This window comes from Jaculus jaculus, chromosome 8, assembly GCF_020740685.1.
Source record: "Jaculus jaculus isolate mJacJac1 chromosome 8, mJacJac1.mat.Y.cur, whole genome shotgun sequence".
NCBI lineage: Eukaryota > Metazoa > Chordata > Mammalia > Rodentia > Dipodidae > Jaculus > Jaculus jaculus.
Genome location: NC_059109.1, coordinates 136,175,440 through 136,193,910, shown reverse-complemented (window position 1 = coordinate 136,193,910; position 18,471 = coordinate 136,175,440). Strand labels below are relative to the sequence as shown.

General features: G+C 52.4%; 1 protein-coding gene across 1 annotated transcript in view; it reads left to right on the top strand.

Annotated features, from left to right (window-relative positions):
* The window catches only part of Ankrd60 (ankyrin repeat domain 60), a 39,317-nt gene extending 21,950 nt beyond the window's left edge, over positions 1–17,367 (top strand). Inside the window, exon 6 of the mRNA XM_004669434.2 lies at positions 17,234–17,367. Within this exon, the coding sequence (XP_004669491.2) occupies positions 17,234–17,367 (134 nt within the window). The remainder of the gene's footprint in view (positions 1–17,233) is intronic.
* The last annotated feature ends 1,104 nt before the right edge of the window (positions 17,368–18,471 follow it).

The following is an 18,471-nucleotide window of genomic DNA, read 5'->3' as shown; positions in this document are numbered from 1 at the left end:
TGTGGCCCAGGAAGAACTGCTTCTCTTTGCCTGGCTGGTACCAACTCACTCTCAGTTCTGCAGCCCCTTCTTGCCTTCTTAGCTGGTTTGCCATCCATCACACGTTGAGCTCAGATATAATGTCTAAAGATAAGGCAACCATCCTGCAACCATTAAGATCAGGAAAACTGTGGTGATCCCAGTTCTCTTTTTATGGAACTTCTTAGCCAGGGCTGGCAGCTGTTACCTACCTTTTTCTAATGAGAGAAACTAAAATTTAATAGCCCCATTTGTGGATTCTTCTGCTACTTTCAGCTAAGACCTACTTGATACAGTCTATATCTTTCTAAGTGTTTATGTGAATATCCATCTTTAATTGATACCAATATTAATTTATACTATACATTTCTGAGCATCAGGTTTTAAGGCAGACACCTTTCCATCCCACTGAAGCCAGGTTATAGACAGGGCTGTACATTATACATCAAAGTTTCTAGGAGATGTTGGCTTCAATGTCTTCTCCCCAAATCCATACTTTCTGTTCCCCCATAACTTTTTAGGCTCCTGCCACAAGGCTGTTAATACAAGATATAGCCAGGGGCCATGCTTTGGCCTCTAAGGCAAGGCAGAAAAAATAATTTGATAGTCCCAAGCCTGGGGTTTAGGGGCCTCATTTCTTCTCCTCCCCAGATATTCCACTAGTTCAGGGAGAAGGGGGAGAGGCCAGGGGAAGTAGACCACCCCAGCCAGATCCAGCTATGGACAGCAGGATCTTCAATGACCCACAGATATGTGAACTATATGTTGGTTGAGTTCTGCAGTTGGTTGTTATGCTGTGTGAACACAGGAATCCATGAATGTGGCTTTTTAGACTTTTCCTCACATTAGAAAAAGATTAGAAAAACAGTTCCATGTGAGTGACAATTCTCTTAATTTTCTTGGTCTTGAAGGTTGCAAGATGGCTGCCTTGTTTCCAGTCATCACATCTGAGCTCAACATGTGGTGAGGGAGCCTGCACAATGGAAGGTGAGGTGGGACTTGCCAGGCATGGAGAGGCAGAGGGTTCTCCAGTCAGAGGAACAGTGTTAAGGGGAAATTGCTGAGTGCTACAGTCATCCAGGGAAAGGCTTTGGGAAGGAAAGAACACAGCCTGGGACTGAGGTGCTTCATGGTTAAGGGATTCAGGTAGGCAGGAAGTAGCTAGAATGGCTGAGCTCAGCAGTAAAGCAAGTGGCCCTTCAGGGTTGGGCAGAGCAGGGGAGGCAGAAGTGTTCTGAACATCACAGTGTGGAGAGGGGTGGCCTTCAGCACCCTGTGGCCAGGGAGAATCTCTCCCTGATCACTTGTGGGGCCTATGTTCAGCTTCTTTGGCCAGAGAGTTGGGATGCTCACACATTCTGGGTCACAGACATCTTGATCCTGGCTTGGTATGTGAGCTGGAGTCAGACTGGGGGTGGCCTTGTGGCAGGAGGTCTGGGCTCTGCAATACAGGTGTCTTTGGGGACCCCTGCCACTTCTCTCCATAGCACAAGTGTCCTGGGACTGTGGTGGGGCATAGACAGGATACCTAAGGACACCTGGGAAGGACCATGGGGTCTCTGCCAACACACAAGTGTGTGAGCATCCAGGTGGTGGAACTTGCTTCCCATACAAACCTTCTGGGAGATTCTACTGCCCAGCTAGGGGACATGGGCTTGTTGCTTGTTCTCTGCTCTGCCCCACCTCCACCGTGCTGGGCTCCAGTATCAGGACTGGGAGGGTGAGGCAGGAACATCAGGGTTTGGCACCAGGCTGGTACCTATATGAGGAGGTCTCTTCCATGGAGCCTGGGGCTTGCACAGGGCATGCGCATGGGGTTTGGAGTCCCCACTCCCAAGCAGATGCTACTCTGGGTTATTCTTCCTATTCAGGCATCAGGAATGAGGCATGTTGCCCCCAGCACATGGGCTCAGGATGCACCATGTTCACAGCTAGGAAGTCACTGAGCCTTGTTCACGGGCTCTCCTGGCCCGTAGAAAGGCCCCGAATACCCTTTCTACCCCAGGCCTTCCTAGGGGCTTCTGGTTGTCACAGACATGCTCCTGAGCAGGTCTTTCTGTTGGCTGCCACTGCCCTCTGCTGGTGTCCTTGTGTTCTGACATAGGCTACAGTAACTATGCCGTGGGACAGGTGCTTGCACAGTTCAGAGCCTTGGAGGGTGCCTTCCCATGTGAGCACTTTCTCCTTCCTTCCCCTCCTGTTCTTCCACCTCCTCCCTCTCTCTCCTCTCACCTTCCTGATCCCTTCCTCTCTGCTTGTGTTTGAATGTATGTGTTCATGGATCTGTGGACTTCTGTGTATATGTGTGTATGTGTGTGTGTGTGTGTCCATGTGTTTCTTTGTGAGTGTAAACGGCCATGAGTCTGGGCCTGTGCTTGCACACAGCCTGTCCTCTGTGTCTGTGTGTTCAGCGACAACACAGTGAGTTGTGCTTCTTTTGGGTATAGCAGTCAGAGAGGCCTGGCTTGATGGGGGACTGAGGAGGGGCCAGGAGCCAGGTGTGGGCCTCCTTGTTAATTGGGAGGTACACAGCAGTACTGACTGGATGTCCATGGAAGTAGGTCAGGCAGCTCTTGTCCCCTTGGCTGCTGCAGCACCAGGAGGGACCTGCCTATGACTCCTCTGGAGAGAAGAATGGCAGGTCATGTTACTCCCTACCCCCTACCCCACAGCACTCTTAGATTCAGAGCAACAAAACCAGGGCTCTGTCCAATCACCCAACACTGTCTGGGGGATATCCCCAGGTGACCTCCAAGCTCCTGGTGTCCCATATGTCCACCCAACTCCTTTTTTAGGCTGTTCCTTAAACCTTTGGGTTCACTGCGATCTCTCTGCATCTTGCTCTCCTGCTCCCAAGCTCCTTGATACCTCTCAATGGAACAGTAGATCCCCATTTAGTGCTAACACTGCTCTCAGCGATCTGGAACAGGAAGAGGGTCTCTCCACTTGTCTAATACCATCTGAAGACAAAGAGAAGTAGACAAGCAGTCTGAGCCCCCTGGAAAGGCTTCCCTACCAGTTCTTACCCACATTTAAACCATGTGGTTCCCAGGTAAGGGGCCCTTCTGGGGACACAGCTGTTTTACCCAGCCCATGGATCAGGGACACACTGGCTGTCCAGTGGGCCCTGCAGGGTCATGGCCATGGCTTCGTTTGCGTCTTCACTTCCTCCACAGCTACGGCAGGCAGAGCGCCTCACAGATCCCAAGAGCTGTCCTCAAACCATTGCTCCCCGAGAGAAGACGCATCATTTTAGGACCTTCCCCCACTTGTCCTATGGGTTCATGTTGGTGGAATAATTCCTTATGGCATTTTAAAGAGGTTTTAATAGGCTCTTTATATCAGTTACTGGCTAAAATCACCACCATGGATCATCTGGCCACTGTTAGGTCCAAAGCTTGGCGTAGCTTAGCTGGGCTCTTTCCTCCCTCAGAACAGACAGTGTCCTCAGGGCTGTGACCTACCCTGAGGCTTGGCTGGGGAAGGGCCTGCCCCACACTTGCTTGGGTGGTTGCCAGAATTCACTGTGTTGTCGCTGTAAACAGGAGAGAGACTTACTTCTGAACTTTTCTTTTTCTTTTTTATCAGAATCTGGATTGGGTCAGACCCATGAAGGACCAGAAGCTTTAAGTCAACTGGTTTGGGACCTTGAATACGCTGGTGGGATCCACTCACCTTTGCCCATGACACCACATGATCTTGGGAGTGATGTTCATGAACTCACCTTGTTCTGTTTTTTGGAAGCCAGCCCCTATCCATCCCTGGGAGGGAAACACAAAGCCCTTGTCCCTTGGGGTCATCTCAGAACCACTAAAATCTGCCTTGCCTTCTGGCTCCCAGGGGTACCGGTGACAGTCCATGTGTAGATGATCCTGGTTGGTGACTACGGATGCGGGTGGGTGTCTTTATCAAGGCCACCTTCCACGAGGGGTTTTACTGGGACACCCTTCCTGTCTCAAGAAGACAAGTGTCTGCCTCAAACCCAGCCTCACGGTCCACAGCAAAGGACTTCTACAGGCAGCTGATGTCATAGCACCCTTTGTGAGAGGCTCCGCAATGAGGAATTTCTTCTGTTAGACCCCCATGGGGATTCAGGAGAAGTGTACGAAGGTTTACTCAGTCCAGGTCCCAGGCTGAGGGGCCCGTACCGAGGAGAAATGGTGAAACCATACTAGTCCTTCCGTGTGCTACACCTGTGATCCTGGGAGCCACAGGAGAGAGCCTGGATCATGGATGATCAAGGGATTTGGGGATCTCACTTTCCCCAGGATCCTTGCAGTATGGGGGCACAGGTATGCATGTGTGTGTGTCTAAGAAAGAGAGAGATAGAGAAGGGTGCCACCTGCTGGGATCAAATAATAGGTGTGCAGCAGACCACCCTGAGTGAGGGCAGCCTCCTCGCCACTTCTCCTTTCCCAGGAAAGCCATGTTGCCTTTAGTTTGGTGTGAGGGCTCTGAATACCCGCTCATTTGCTTCATAAACTGTGGAGGACCTGGCATGGTTTACACGATATAGTGGGGAGTCAGATGGGAGCGTGTCTTGTTTTTAATCTCATGTTCTAATCAAAGGAATTGCTACACGTGCAACCAACTGTTTAACTGTTTTACAACACTTGTTAGATTGCCTCCCACCTGCCTGACCAGACCCTTTTCACCTGACTTCCTCTTTCCACGCACGCCTTGAACCTGCCCGGCTCCTTCTCCACGGAGTGGAACTGGGCATTGCTCACCCCAGAAACGAGGATTGTGCTCTCTTTCTTCTTCCTCCCTTCACCTAAGCTTATGTCCCATCTCCTCCCCATTCTGGGTTATGTGGTGACGGTGTCGAGGCCAGTTTTCTGTGGGTTGTGTTCTGAGTGTGAGCATTCCCAGAGGTCCCTGTGGCAGAGGCTTGGCCCTCACTGAGGTGCTATGGGGGCAGCTATGGACCTGTAAGACCCTTTATGGGCCTGGTGGGAGGTTTTTATGTCCTTGAGTGAGTGCTCTTGAGGCGCTTGTGGGATAATTCCAGCCCCTCTGCTCTGGCTTGAGATATGATCATTCTGCCTAAAAGTGCACCTATGCTAAACCTCCGTCTGCATCCCTAACCCATCACTGGAGCCAAAGCCAATGTTGGACTTGGAGCCTGTCAAACTGTGACTCCAAAAACCTTTTCTCTTTTTATGTTTTTTGAGGCTAGCCCAACAAGTTGGCCTCTAATTTTTTTTATTTCTATTTTAGGGAGAATGAGAGACAGAGAGGGAGAGAGGGAGAGAGGGAGAGAGAGAATTGGCACACTAGGGCCTCAGCCACTACAATCAAACTCAACAGACACTTGTGCCACCTAGTGGGCATGTGTGACATTGTGCTTGCCTCACCTTCATGCATCTGGCTTATGTGGGATTTGGAGAGTTGAACATGGGTCCTTAGGCTTCTCAGGCAAGCACCTTCACCCCTAAGTCATCTCTCCATCCCTGCCCTTTTTTTAAATTGACAACATCCATAGTTATAAACAATATCCCATGGTAATTCCCTCGCTCCCCCCACTTTCCCCTTTGAAACTCCACTCTCCATCATATCCCCTCCCCCTCTCAACCAGTCTTTTCTTTTGATGTCATGATTTTTTCTTCCTATTATAATGGCCTTGTGTAGGTAGTGTCAGGCACTGGAGATCAAGGATATCCAGGTCATTTTGTGTTGGAGAAGCACGTTGTAAGGAGTCTTACCCTTCCTTTGGCTCTTACACTCTTCCCGCCACCCCTTCCACAATGGACCCTGAGCCATGGAAGGTGTGATTGAAATATTTCAGTGCTGAGCACTCCTCTGTCACTTCTTCTCAGCACCATGGTGCCTTAGAGTCATCCCAAGGTCACTGCCATCTGAAAAGAGAATATTCTCTACCAAAACTGAGAGTAGCATTAATATGTGGGTATGAACATTAAGAGAAATGCTTACTGGGCAGTTTGATGAGCATAGTATATACATTTAGCTAGACAGCAGCAGACATTACACCCCTAGGGCTCATGACTACCCCTGTTTTAAGTTTTCAGCATCAGGGATGTATTCCCTCCCATGGAGCAGGCCTCCAGTCCAATTAGAGGGACGTTGGTTTCTTCTATAACAGATGTGCTACTATTGCACCCATTGGCTCATTTGGCCTGGCTGGCCAGCCCTTTTTTTTTCTTTCTTTTTTTAATGCAAGAGAGTGAGTGAGAGAGAGACAGAATGGGCGCACCAGGGCCTCGGCCACTGTAATCAAACTCCAGATGCGCACGCCACCTTGTGCACATGTGCGACTTTGTGCTCTGGTGTCACCTGTGTGTCTGGCTTACATGGGTCTGAAGAGTCAAACATAGGTCCCTAGGCTTTGCAGGAAAGCGCCTTAACTGCTAAGCCATCTCTCCAGCCTGTCTTTTCTCTTTATCACTTAGCCAACTCAGGTATTTCATCACAGGACAGAAAGCCAATGAGTGCCCAGAAGTACTGATTTGTAAGTATATCAGGCCACGCAGGGAACAAGGCTTCACTTTCTTGACTGACCTTGTTGCCACTGAGTTTCACAGCCACCAACTTCTTGTTTGCTTGTAGCTTTGTATAAACGTGCTTCCTCTTCAACTTTGTGCCTGCCACTCCTGCCTCCTCTCTGTCCAAGCACGTCAGCCACTCAGCAGGCTTTTGTCTTCATGAGGTCTCCACACTGTCCTGAATTGGTGCCTTCCATGTCACTGCCAAGCTGCCAGCCTCGACTCTCGCTGAGACCCAGCCTCTCCCAGCCATGACTCTAGGGTTCAGGGCTATTCTTAGGCGAAGGGGACATGGGGACACTGCTATCCCAGAGGTTGTCTTTTATTATTTATTTATTTTTGGTTTTTCGAGGTAGGGTCTCACTCTGGCCCAGGCTGACCTGGAATTCACTATGTAGTCTCAGGGTGGCCTCGAACTCATGGCGATCCTCCTACCTCTGCCTCCCGAAGTCTTTTAGTTTTTAATAATTTATTTTACTTATGAGAGAGAGAGAGAAGAAGAAGAAGGAGAAGGAGGAGGAGGAGGAGGAGAAGAAGAAAGAGAGAATGGGCATGCCAGGGCCTCCAGCCACTGCAAACAAACTCCATTCGCATATGCCACCTTGTGCATGTGACGGGGGTACTGGGGAATTTCACGGGCAAGGGCCTTAACCACTGACCCACCGCCCAGCCCCCAGAGGCTGTGTTACCGCTCCCGCCCTCCGCTCTCTCAGCCCTGGTGACCACGAGTCTGCTGTCTGTGCCACAGGTCCACGCATGTAGGTTCCAGGCAGATGTGAGACAATGTCTTTCTGCCCAGCATCTTTTTAAATTAAAAAATTTTTTTTTGAAGTAAGCCCAACAGATGGGTCTTTTATTAAATGTGAGACAGTGAGAGTGAGAGAGAGAGAGAGAGGAAATTGGCGCACCAGGGCCTCCAGCCATGGCGATCAAACTCCAGATGCTTGTGCCACCTTGTGCACGTGTGCGACCTTGGGCGCTTGCTTCACCTTGTGCGTCTGGCTTATGTGGGATCTGGAGAGTCCAGCATGGGTCCTTAGGCTTCACAGGCAAGCACCTAAACTGCTAAGCCATCTCTCCAGCCCTCTTTAAATTAAAAAAAAAATTATGCAGTTATTTTCAAGCAGAAGAGATAGAAGGGAGGCAGAAAGAACGGGCACACCAGGGCCTCCAGCCACTGCAAACAAACTTCAGATGAGTGCATACTTTGTGCATCTGGCTTTACGTGGGCACTGGGGAATTGAACCTGGGACATCAGACTTTGCAAGCTCTCACCTTTAACTGCTGCATCATCTCCCCAACCCCTGCACAGCATCTTTCTCTGCTTCTCGTTACCATGGAGGCTTCAGCCTGGGCAGCAGAGGCCCCTGGACTGCAGCTGGACCTGCTGCACGGTCTTCCTAGTTCCTGACTTGGAGTTGGACCAGCCCTTGCAGGTGGGAGGGTACTGCCTCCCCACCCAGAGGCCTTGACAGCATGCTTTGGAGGTGCCACCGCAGGTCTCTGGCCACATCTGGCCTGCAGAGCGGTCCACCACGTCCTTGCACCACATCCTGTCTGCCCCTCTGCTCCATGAGCGCCACCAAGGCACCCACGTCTTGCCCTCTATCTGCTGGGCCAGCACAGCCACTTCTCACTGAACCTCTGTCTCCCATACAGCTTGCTGGCTTATGGGTCCAGGAAGGGGCTAACTATGCTGGCTGAGCTGAGTGGCGGACTTAGGGCCTCTATGTGACCTGTCCCTTTGCAAGTGCTCTTCCATGCCAGCAGGGAGCCCATGCGAAGCTTTTGCCAGTGAAATGCGCATGATGTGTCCCCATCAGTGGCACATCCAGGAACGAGGGGCTGCGGGAGCATCGGATGAAGGTTGAGGTCAAGACTGCACATACTGCTTCATACTGGGGTTCTGCTGTTCACCCTTAAATTCGGTCTGCTTGGACTTACTTGTATTTTTATTTCTTCTCCCCCCCACCCAGGTGGGGTCTCACTGTAGTCCAGGCTGGCCTGGCACTCACAGTGATCCTTCTACGTCAGACTTCCAAGCGCTGGGACTATAGGTGTGTGCCACCACTCCTGACTGTATTTTATTTCTTATTTATGAGGTAAGTCTTCCTATATTGCCCAAGCTGGTTTTGAACTTGGCTCAAGTGATCCCTGTGCCTTGGTCTCTCAAGTAGCTACGACTGCAGGTGTGCTCCACGCCAGGCTTGGCTTGGCATCTTTTGGCTTAAATGTTATATTGGCTCGTCCAGCTGCTATTCTACCCCTGGGGACATGTTGCCCTCCGTTACACCTGCGACACAGTTGCCCCACCTGCAATATACTAATCCCCCTCCAAGCTGCTGTGCTTAGTCCTGGCTGCCTGGGCTCTGTGGTCCTGGGTCTTTCTCTACTCTGAGTACCAGGAAGCCCAGCAGAGTGGCTGGTCTCAGTGTGCAGAGCTCAGTGCCTCAGGCTCTCAGAGAAGCCATGTCCCTCACTGGCTCACTGTGAAGCCTCCAGTAAGTTTCATGCTTCAGGACGGGTCCCTAGAACTGCAGTAGAATAGAGTGCCCATGTCCTCTGCCCAGCACCCCACTCACTGCTCTTGCTACATCCTCTCCGAGCCTCAGTTCACCCACCGAGATAGAGGGCCAAAGGATCTCATACATGTTTCACCAAATGATGGCCTCTGGGATCTATCTGTGGTTGTCCTGGGTGTCCTGGCCCCAAGTGCACAACATCTACGCAGTCCGTGTTCTGAGTCAGCTCTGAGCTCCCCTGGCGAAGTGCAGCGCTGCGTTGCCTGGCTCAGTTGTGATCAGGCAGGCAGAAGGAAGTCAGTGTGAGGTATTTATCACAAAGAGCTTGCTTCGGTGGAGCTGGGCTGGGCAGCCTGGGGACCTGTGGACCAGGCTTAGGGCACAAGCTGACCTCTTGGCCATAGCCACAGCTGCATCCACGGGAGAAGGTTTGCCTCTTCATTGTGCTGGTTTGAACATGGGGTGTCCCCCCCTTGACTCACGTACTTGCACACTTACTCCGCAGCTGGTGGCACTGTTTGGGAAGGCTGTGGAGCCTGTAGGAGGGGAGCCTTGCTGGAGGAGGTGTGCCACTGGAGGTGGGCTTTGGAGCTTTGTTGTCTGGTTGTTTTTATTTTTCAAGGTAAGGTCTTGCTCGAGCCCAGGCTGACCTGGAATTCACTCTGTAGTCTCAGGGTGGCCTGAAGCTCACGGCGATCCTCCCACCTCTGCCTCCAGCTAGGCCTAGGGGTTTTTTAGCCTGGTCCCATTTGCTCTGGTCCCCATTCTCTACGTCCATCTTGCTAATATGATGGTGTGATGCTGACTTCCTGCTCCTCCTGTGCCTAACCCTCTGGAACCTCAAAAATAAACTCTTTGTGGCTGCGTGCTTTGTCCCAGCAACAAGAACATAATGGCATATCAGCCAGGGAGCTCCTAGCTGGTCTTAAGTGCTTCATCTATCTTGGCCTGGCTCGATAATCTCCTTAGAGTCAGTGGTTGGTGGACTCAGATCACAGCTCCAAAACACCTCCGTTGTAACCCCTGTGATATTGTCCGATGGAGCAGCTGGTACCATAACCTGTCAAGCTGAAACCCAAAGTTTCCTGCACTAACTTCCTGTGAAATATACCCCCAGACCCCAGGAGTGGGAGGGGGAAAGGAAGGCCATAAATGTGATGTATAAATGTCCACATAGACAGGTGCATAAAGGTTTATATACGAGTCTGTGTGTAATGAATAGATAAATACGCATGTATTTCTGTGTGCTATCTGCATGCGTATAAAACCCTCCCCTCTCCACCCACCTCAAGCCAGATGGGTCTGTTGACTCTCTGGAAATCAGCTCTGCACAAGTGATTTAGACATAATTTATGTGCTTGCCCCAGTGACAAGGCTTGGCCCATATAATTAGCAGCAATGATAAATACAAATGAAACCCGGGGCTCCCATGTGGCCGATGCTCTGAGCTAAAACTGTAATTCCATCTGCGGGGCTCGTAAACCACCCAGCGTGAGTGGGGGACAGGAGTCCTGCGGGGCTAGCTCCTGTCGCCAGAAGTTTCATGAAATGACAGCTGACCAGTTGAAAATGTGACACAACTTGTATTCAAATGATGCCGTGGTGTCTGTGGCGGCAGCAGTTGGGTGTGTGTGTTGCAGGGGGACTGAGCTCCCACAAGGGCCCCCCAGCTGCAGCTCCTGCTACCCCGAGTGGGGGTGGCCTCTACTTGTAGGCCCTGGGGGACAAGTTCTGTGAGAATGACGGGCTGACTTTGTCCATTCATCCTCTCGTTTAATCCCTCAAGCAAGCGTGTTGAGCAGCAAGACCAGGAAACTGAGGCTCAGAGATATGAAATCCAGAGAGACAGCCATCAGTGGGAACTTTTCTTCTTCTCCTTCTTTTGGAGGAAGGGTCTCACTAGAGCACAGTCTGTTCTCAAGCTCATAGCAATCCTCCTACCTCAACCTTCCAAGTTGCTGGCATTCTAGGCATGAGCCACCGCCCCCAGCAGCAATGGGTGGCCTACCTCCGGGCTATCAGCCGGCCACATCACTTGTGATGACACTAATGAAGGCGAATTTGTGCATTCGTCCATCCATGCCTTGCTGGGGTCCAAGACTCTGAGCTCCTGCTGGAAGGACCGTGTGGGGTACGACTGGCATTCCCATGGCCCATTAGGGGTCACCCGGGTTCCATGGGTCAGCGGGAAGTGGGAGATTTTGGGCTCTGTGTTCAGTCAGGTTTTCAAGTGCGAAGATGACTGTCCCTCACCTGCCTCAGAAAACAGCTGGCATGTCACAGGACTTATGGAAAGTTGAGCAATAGTCTCAGACATCTTAAATCCCATCCTGGGAAGCAGTAAATGTGGCCTGACTTGGAACTGGGGTGTGGTGGCTCACACCCGTAATCACAGCATGTGGGAGGCTGAGCTGGGAGGACAGCTCTAAGTTTGAGGCCAGCCTGGACTCCAGAGTGAGGTCCAGGTCAGCCTGGGCTAGAGTGAGAGCCTGACTGAAAAAAGGGTTGGATGCAATCAGGCTAAATCCAGAGACTCAGTGAGCATCCCACATTAGCTGTTCATCACAAATGTCCCTAAAAGAGGGAGGGAAGGAGGATCTGAGGCCGATCGAAGGAGGGGGCGATGAAACCACGAACCCAGTGAGGCAGATCCGAAGCTGCCAGGAGCAAGACTCAGCAGGACGGGCCTGCCTGGAGCTGTAGAAAGGGGAGAGGCCCTGCCTGGGTTCCAGGCTCAGTCCTGTTCTGTTGCTATGAAACTTCAGCCCGTGGTGGTCTATTACAGTCATGGGGAATTCGCACAAGGCCCTGGCCACAGGTGAAATAGCTACTCGCCTTCCTTCCTCTGCCTCTCCTGGTGTCATCTCAGGCACCCCAGCTCTCCCTGGGGATCCTGGAGTTTGCTGCATTGGGCTCCTATGACTGCTCTAAAGGTCTCACCAACTCAGGGTCTCAGACAAGGCAAATGCATGGCCTCTCTGCTCTGAAAGCCAGCAGTCTAGGGTCTCTGCTGGAATCAAGGTCTCTTAGGGCTTTGGCTTCTTTTCTCTGTGTTCTTTTCTGGGGGTCCAGAGGAGAGTCCCATTCCTCGTCCAGTTTGTTCTCTCAGGGCTGTGGAGGGAGAGGAAGTGCTGTCTGTCTCCTTGTCAGAGAAACAAGAATGAAGAGTTCTGGGGCCCATGGGGGCTAACACAGGCAGAGAGCAAGGAAAGACAGGGGACGGGTAGGGTCGGGACCAGTGTGAGGCAGGTGACCCCATGCCTTTGGCTCAAAATATAAAGTCATATGCCAAAACAGAAAATCATACTTGCAATTGAGATGCATGGCATTTTAATGCAATTAAAAATTCATGCTAACAAAATATCAGACTTTAAATAAAGACAGATGAATTACAGTGCTGGGCCGAGCCATGCTGGAGAGAGAAAGGAGCAGCTCAATGATATGATCCTGCCTTCATCAAAACGTGCACTAGTTCATGCATCGTGGGTATGTCTGCACTGATCCTGGGTTTAAAAATATATTACTGATCTGAGCACTCATTTTTATTGCACCTCCTTTAATTTTCCAACTCTTATTTCCCCAAGTCTAGCTTGTGGAGTGCAGACCTTGGCGACCAGTTACCCAGAGGGGAGGCATTGCCAAAGGCTACCAGCCAGCCTCTGGGAAGCGTCCTTTCTTTCCCCTGGTCTGGATCCCTGACTTCACCAACCCTGGGCTCCTGCAGTGCCAAGAGTGTCCAGCAGGGGGTGGCGTGGCACTGTGTGCGGGTCCTGTGCCTGGGGCTGCCTTTACAACGTTACTTCCTGCAAAGACCCTGGTGGCGGAGGGAGCCGAGCTGCACATCACCCTTTGCGAGTCAGGCCCTGGCTGAGGGCCAAGAGGCTGGGAGCCCTACTGCTGGCTACTCATGGGTTTAAATAGCAAAAATAAAACACCTCCCCAACTTTTGAAAGATGTGCATTGAATATCAGCTCCTTGCCAGGCTTTTCCTGCCCTTCCCGGGACACACAGTGACCCTAAAAGAGGCTCTGTTTTTGCCCAATATGGCTGCTGAGCCTGACAGACGGGGTGTCTGGCTCCAGTTCCAGAACAGTGGGCGATAGCAATTCAAACCATGCCCAGCTCTAAACTGTGAACAGTGGCCGAGGCGGGTTGGTGTCCATCAGGTTCTGATGGACAGTGGACAGCGGTCAATGACCGTTGGCCAGCTGTGAGCCGGATGGCAGAAGTGACGGCCCGAGGCTACAGCCGGTCTAGCGCAGGCTGGGGAGAGTAAACTGGTGAGTGAGGCTCCGCGTGATGCGCAGGCTTGTGCTGCTCTCAGGACAGTTGGTGACATGGTGGGCGAGAGGGCTGCCCGGGGTATGTGACAGTCACTCTGGACATAGGCTCACACCCCGGTTGGCCTGATTCTGGGAAGAGATGTTATTTTCCTCTCGGTGTGTTTTGTGATCTCGTTTTCTTCATCGGCAAGAGGACATTCTCTTCATAATTTGGAAACAAAACCATGAAATAAAACCCGAGGTGTTCAGGTAAAAGTCCATCTAGACTTAAATGAGTTGACTTGAGCTCTGAGCAGGCGGCTAGTCAGGGAATTTCTGGACCACGACCCTTAGTGTGGCTCCTGTCCCCGCTGTAGGGCAGAAAGCTGCCCCACCTTTAACACCTTAAATCCTGCAGAGACCCTAAGGCAGGTCTCCTCCAGTGAGGACAAAAAGGGGGAGATAGGAACATGGGGATCCGGAGAGGCAGAGTAATTACCCGGCAGCACAGGAGAACTCTAGTCTCAGAACTAGCTCTTGGCCCCTTCTGGTGGTGGTGGTGGGGGGTCCCTGGACTTCTCCCTCATCAAGTCTACAGGAGTGAGTTCTGCTTGGGCCGTGCAGCAGCACATGTCTCTACCTGGGAAGCGTCACTTCTGACAGAGCAGACCGTGGTGGCCATCAAAAGATGAGACTTGGGGGGCTGGAGAGATGGCTTAGTGGTTAAGCGCTTGCCTGTGAAGCCTAAGGACCCCGGTTCGAGGCTTGATTCCCCAGGACCCACGTTAGCCAGATGCACAAGGCGGCACATGCATCTGGAGTTCATTTGCAGCAGCTGGAGGCCCTGGTGCACCCATTCTCTCTCTCTCTCTCTCTCTGCCTCTTTCTCTCCCTGTCTGCCACTTTCAAATAAATAAATAAAAATAAACAAAAAAATTTAAAAAAAAGATGATACTTGGGGTACCAGGCCTGCCTCTGCCTTCTCTGGGGCAAAACCAAAGCTCAGAGAAAACAGTGACTGGGGTGGACTTGATGCCTGGCCCTGGTTGCCCTCAACCCAGGCTTTGAGGTGTTGGAATTTAGTGGGACTTGCTGGGGATGTCAGCTCCTTGGCGACCATCCTATGCCCCAGCTCCTCTCTGTGCATCACTGTTCTGACCCTCGACCACACCATCCACTCAACTGTGACCTAGACAAGGAACATCAGAGTGTCTTTGTAGAGTGCAAAGCATCACACGTCACCGCTCATTTACATGCAGGACTCCCATGGCTTCGGCCTCCGGTGTGGATGCAACTTGTGGCTCCCTTGAGGTTCTGTCTTAATTTTATTTTTATTCATTTGAAAGTGACAGACAGAGAGAAAAAGAGGCACAGAGAAAGAGAATGGACACACCAGGGCCTCCAACCGCTGCAAATGAACTCCAGATGCATGTGCCGCCTTGTGCATCTGGCTTACGTGGATACTGGGGAATTGAGCCTTGAACTGGGGTCCTTGGGCTTCACAGGCAAGCGCTTAACCGCTAAGCCATCTCTCCAGCCTGAGGCTCTGTCTTTACAAGATGGTCAGCTCCACCACCTGACTTCATCTTGCTCAGGAAGTGCGGGAAGGGCGAAGGGAGAACTGATGAGTGACGGAAGCGGGTGAGGCTCTGGCCCGGGGTCGGGCGGGAGAAGCTCCGGGCTGACGGGCCATGGATGGGCTCCTGCCTCTGTGCTGACTGGCCCACCTGCACCCAGAAGACCTTCCCTCCTCTGATGGTTGGGGGTCTGCCTTCCCTCCTTCTTAAGCAGATGGGAAGCTCCAACCCCTCTCTGGACCCTGTCCCCTGTCCCTCATGACTGTGGTGGCCAACACTTAGCGGGCCAAGGGGATGATCTGTCTTGCACACCAAGGAAGTTCCAGGCACATTTAGAACTGGCCAAGGACTGTGAGGAGTTTGGGAGGTGGGATTGGGTTTGCTGAGTTTATTTGAAGGGCTTTTTCTCCCCAGGACACGAAACTCTGTATGGCTCTGGGACTTAGGCTTCAGGGCAGACCCTGGGTCCCTTGGTTTTTCATCAAGTTTGTATGTGTGACAGAACCACCTTCACTGTGAAGACCACCCTGTCCCCCTTCTTGAGCAGAGAATGAGAGGACGCTGGGAGTTAGGAGGGTGACAGAGCCTAGCAGTGGGGGCCCGGCTGGCACCCTCCTCCCTCAGCATAGATCTATGAGGCACACAGAGGGGCAAAGAGATGCTGTGGGGAGATGGACGGCAGGGCGCCGCTGAGCTGGCGGCAATGACAGTTGGATTTTCTGAGGGTGTCTGGCTGGTGACCTTTTGGAAAAATGGATTCAGAAGTGACTGCTGTTTGTTGAGGCTCAGTTCAGAGACGTAGGAGGGGGTCGCCTCCTCTCTGTTAAATGTCAGGCCCCTTCAGTTGCTGGAAGTGGGAAGTGCATCTTGGCAGGGCGCAGGTTGAGATCTGACAGGCTCCTGAGCCCAAGCGTTTCCTCAGAAAATGCTCCTGTGTGATGTGTTGGGATGGCAACTGGTGACTTGTTTGTGAGCCTGTGTGTGTGTGTGTGTGTGTGTGTGTGTGTGTGTGTGTGTGTGTGTCTGAATGCTGCTTTCCTCCTTGCCTAAAAGGTAGCAGCCCCCTTTATCAGGGTTTTGTGGCATGCCTGGTATACAGTTGGTGCTCAGGCAGTGCTGGCTCTTGCCAATCTCTCCATAGTGTAGACTGTGGATCTGCTGCCTGGGGAATGAGGCTCACGTGGGGCTTTGAGGAAGAGCCAGTCATAAAAGCTCCCTTATTCCCACGTGGAGTGGGAGTTGGTGGCCGACTAGGAGAGTGTGTCCCATCCCGTCTTGCAGGAGGCTCCCTGGGCTGGCCCTGTGGTTTCCAAGGTGATGTGGGGACATCTGGCTCCTGCTGAAAGCCCACCCTGACCAGCCTCCCAGAGAACCTTTCTAGTTTCTTTGGAAGTGAGCTTTGTAGCCTCATTTTGATAATCAGGAATCAGAGACCCAGGACCACTGCCAAGGGCTGCTCAATATTTATGACTGATGATTCCAGACTCAGGGCTCAGGACACTGGGCGCTTGTCAGGTACAGAGCCTCTTCAGATGACACCCAGCTGGCTTTCTGTGGATACTGACTTCCCATGAGAACCTGGCTCGGGGTCTCCAGGGATAGAACTAACTATGCAAAAGCCTATATTAAGCCCCAATGCCTAGTCCGGTCTGAGTATATGGCGGAAGTAGGACTCAAAGCCAGGCCAGAGCCCAGCTGGGGACCAGTATTGACCAGTACCACCATCCCCGTTTTCCCCATTGCCCGGGGGTGGAGTATATTGCCCCACTGGGACACTTGGGCCGGGGATGAACACCAAATGGTGTCAACAGCGGCAGGCCTGGGAAGGTGGAGACAAGGTCCTCCTTGGAGCACTGCGCTGATGTGAGGAGTGGGTTCTGGTGAGGCTCCCTGTGCCTGCTGCTGTGCGGCAGGGGGTGGATCCCTCCGTCCCCGCCCTGTAGGAGAGCCTGCCGTCACCCACCACAGCTCATTTTCCTGGGACGGCAGGCGAGGTGGCCGAGAGTGGCCGGTGGCCACTAGCCCCTGCAGAGTCTGGCTGCAGCCCATTGCCTGGTGCCCACTAGAGCGGTCCTGCTCAGCCGTTTCTCTCTGCATGGGTCCCTGTCCCCTAGGATGGAGGCTTGAACCAGGACAGCAGCGAGGCCCTCCCCTCCCCTCCCTATCCTGTTTTTGGATATCTTTCCTTCATTTTCTATGTCCCCGCCCCCTTCCTCTTTACCTCTCCTCATGTCCCCTCCCACCCTCTGGTGGGTGACATGATGGGGACCTGACCTTTTCTGTTCTAGGGGAGGACTAGGGTCATTAGCTGATATAATCCACCCCCCGACATTGCCTGCTCTTTGCCTCAGATGCGCCCTTCCCCGGGGAGCTGCGGGACACGCTGGGAGGCCCGGGCTGCCGGCTGGCTGGGCTCAGCAAGGAGGGGCGGCTGTGCAAGGGCCTCCGCTCTGGGCTCCCTCCTGGCTGGCCACGGAGGAGATAAAGATGGGCAGGTGTGGGATGCAGCTTTCTCCCGGGACTCAGTCACAAGTCAGTGACTTGGATTCTTTCCAGAACACTAGAGAAAAGTGAGTCCTCTGCAGTTAGGCTTCTACTTCCCTGACTCTGAGGTGGAGAACAGCTTTGGTCTGGGCTGGAAATGCCCCCAGCTCTGCGGCCTCTGCGTCCCCAGGAAGGGCAGGCGTGTTTGTCCCCTGTGTGGCGTGACTGGTGTCCTCGTGCCTCTCCCTGTTGCTTAGGGCCTCTGAGCAGGGTTTAGTCACTTCAGTTGCCATCTGGCCCCACAGCTCCCCACGCCATGGAGGTTCTGATTCCTGAGTCCCCCTTCGGACACCTGGCAACCTGAAGCCAAGGCCTCTGCTCCTCTCAGAAGTGTGGCAGGAATTAAATGTATCCACTGGATTTACACGCTTATTGTTTCTTTGAACACTTTTGAAGCTGAGGTAACGCAGCTATGTGCCCATGGTCTGACGGCCCTGTGGTCACAGGCAGGACACGGCTGTGCTCCAGTGCCTTCAGAGCCAGAACATGAGCCAGCTGTGGTGGCGCACGCCTTTGATCCCAGCACTTGGGAGGCAGAGGTAGGAGGATCGCCGTGAGTTCGAGGCCACCCTGAGACTCCATAGTGAATTCCAGGTCAGCCTGGGCTAGAGCGAGACACTACCTTGAAAAACCAGAAGAAAAAAAAGAGTCAGAAAGTGTCTGAAGTCCCACCCCATGCTCTCCAGCCGCTACCCCACAGAGACCCCACCCTGAGCCCCCAGATCTGTGAGCTCTGCCCGTCTCTGCACTTTATATAAATGGAACCAGACAGTGCGTTCTCTCTGGTGTCTGGCATCTCTGGCCCAACACTCTGTGGATTTATTTTTATCTCTGATTCCACCATAGCAGGTTTCCTGCCGCTGGGAAAGAGTCCCACAAATAGGTCCCTTGGTTGCTATGGTTGACAGAAGGAATAACCAGATGGCCACAGGATGACCCACAGTGGCCCTCCATTATGTTTAATTGACCTGTATGGCAGGTGATATATATTCCCATATACTTTGGGAATTGGGAAAATATGCAAAGGAATAATTGTATGCACATT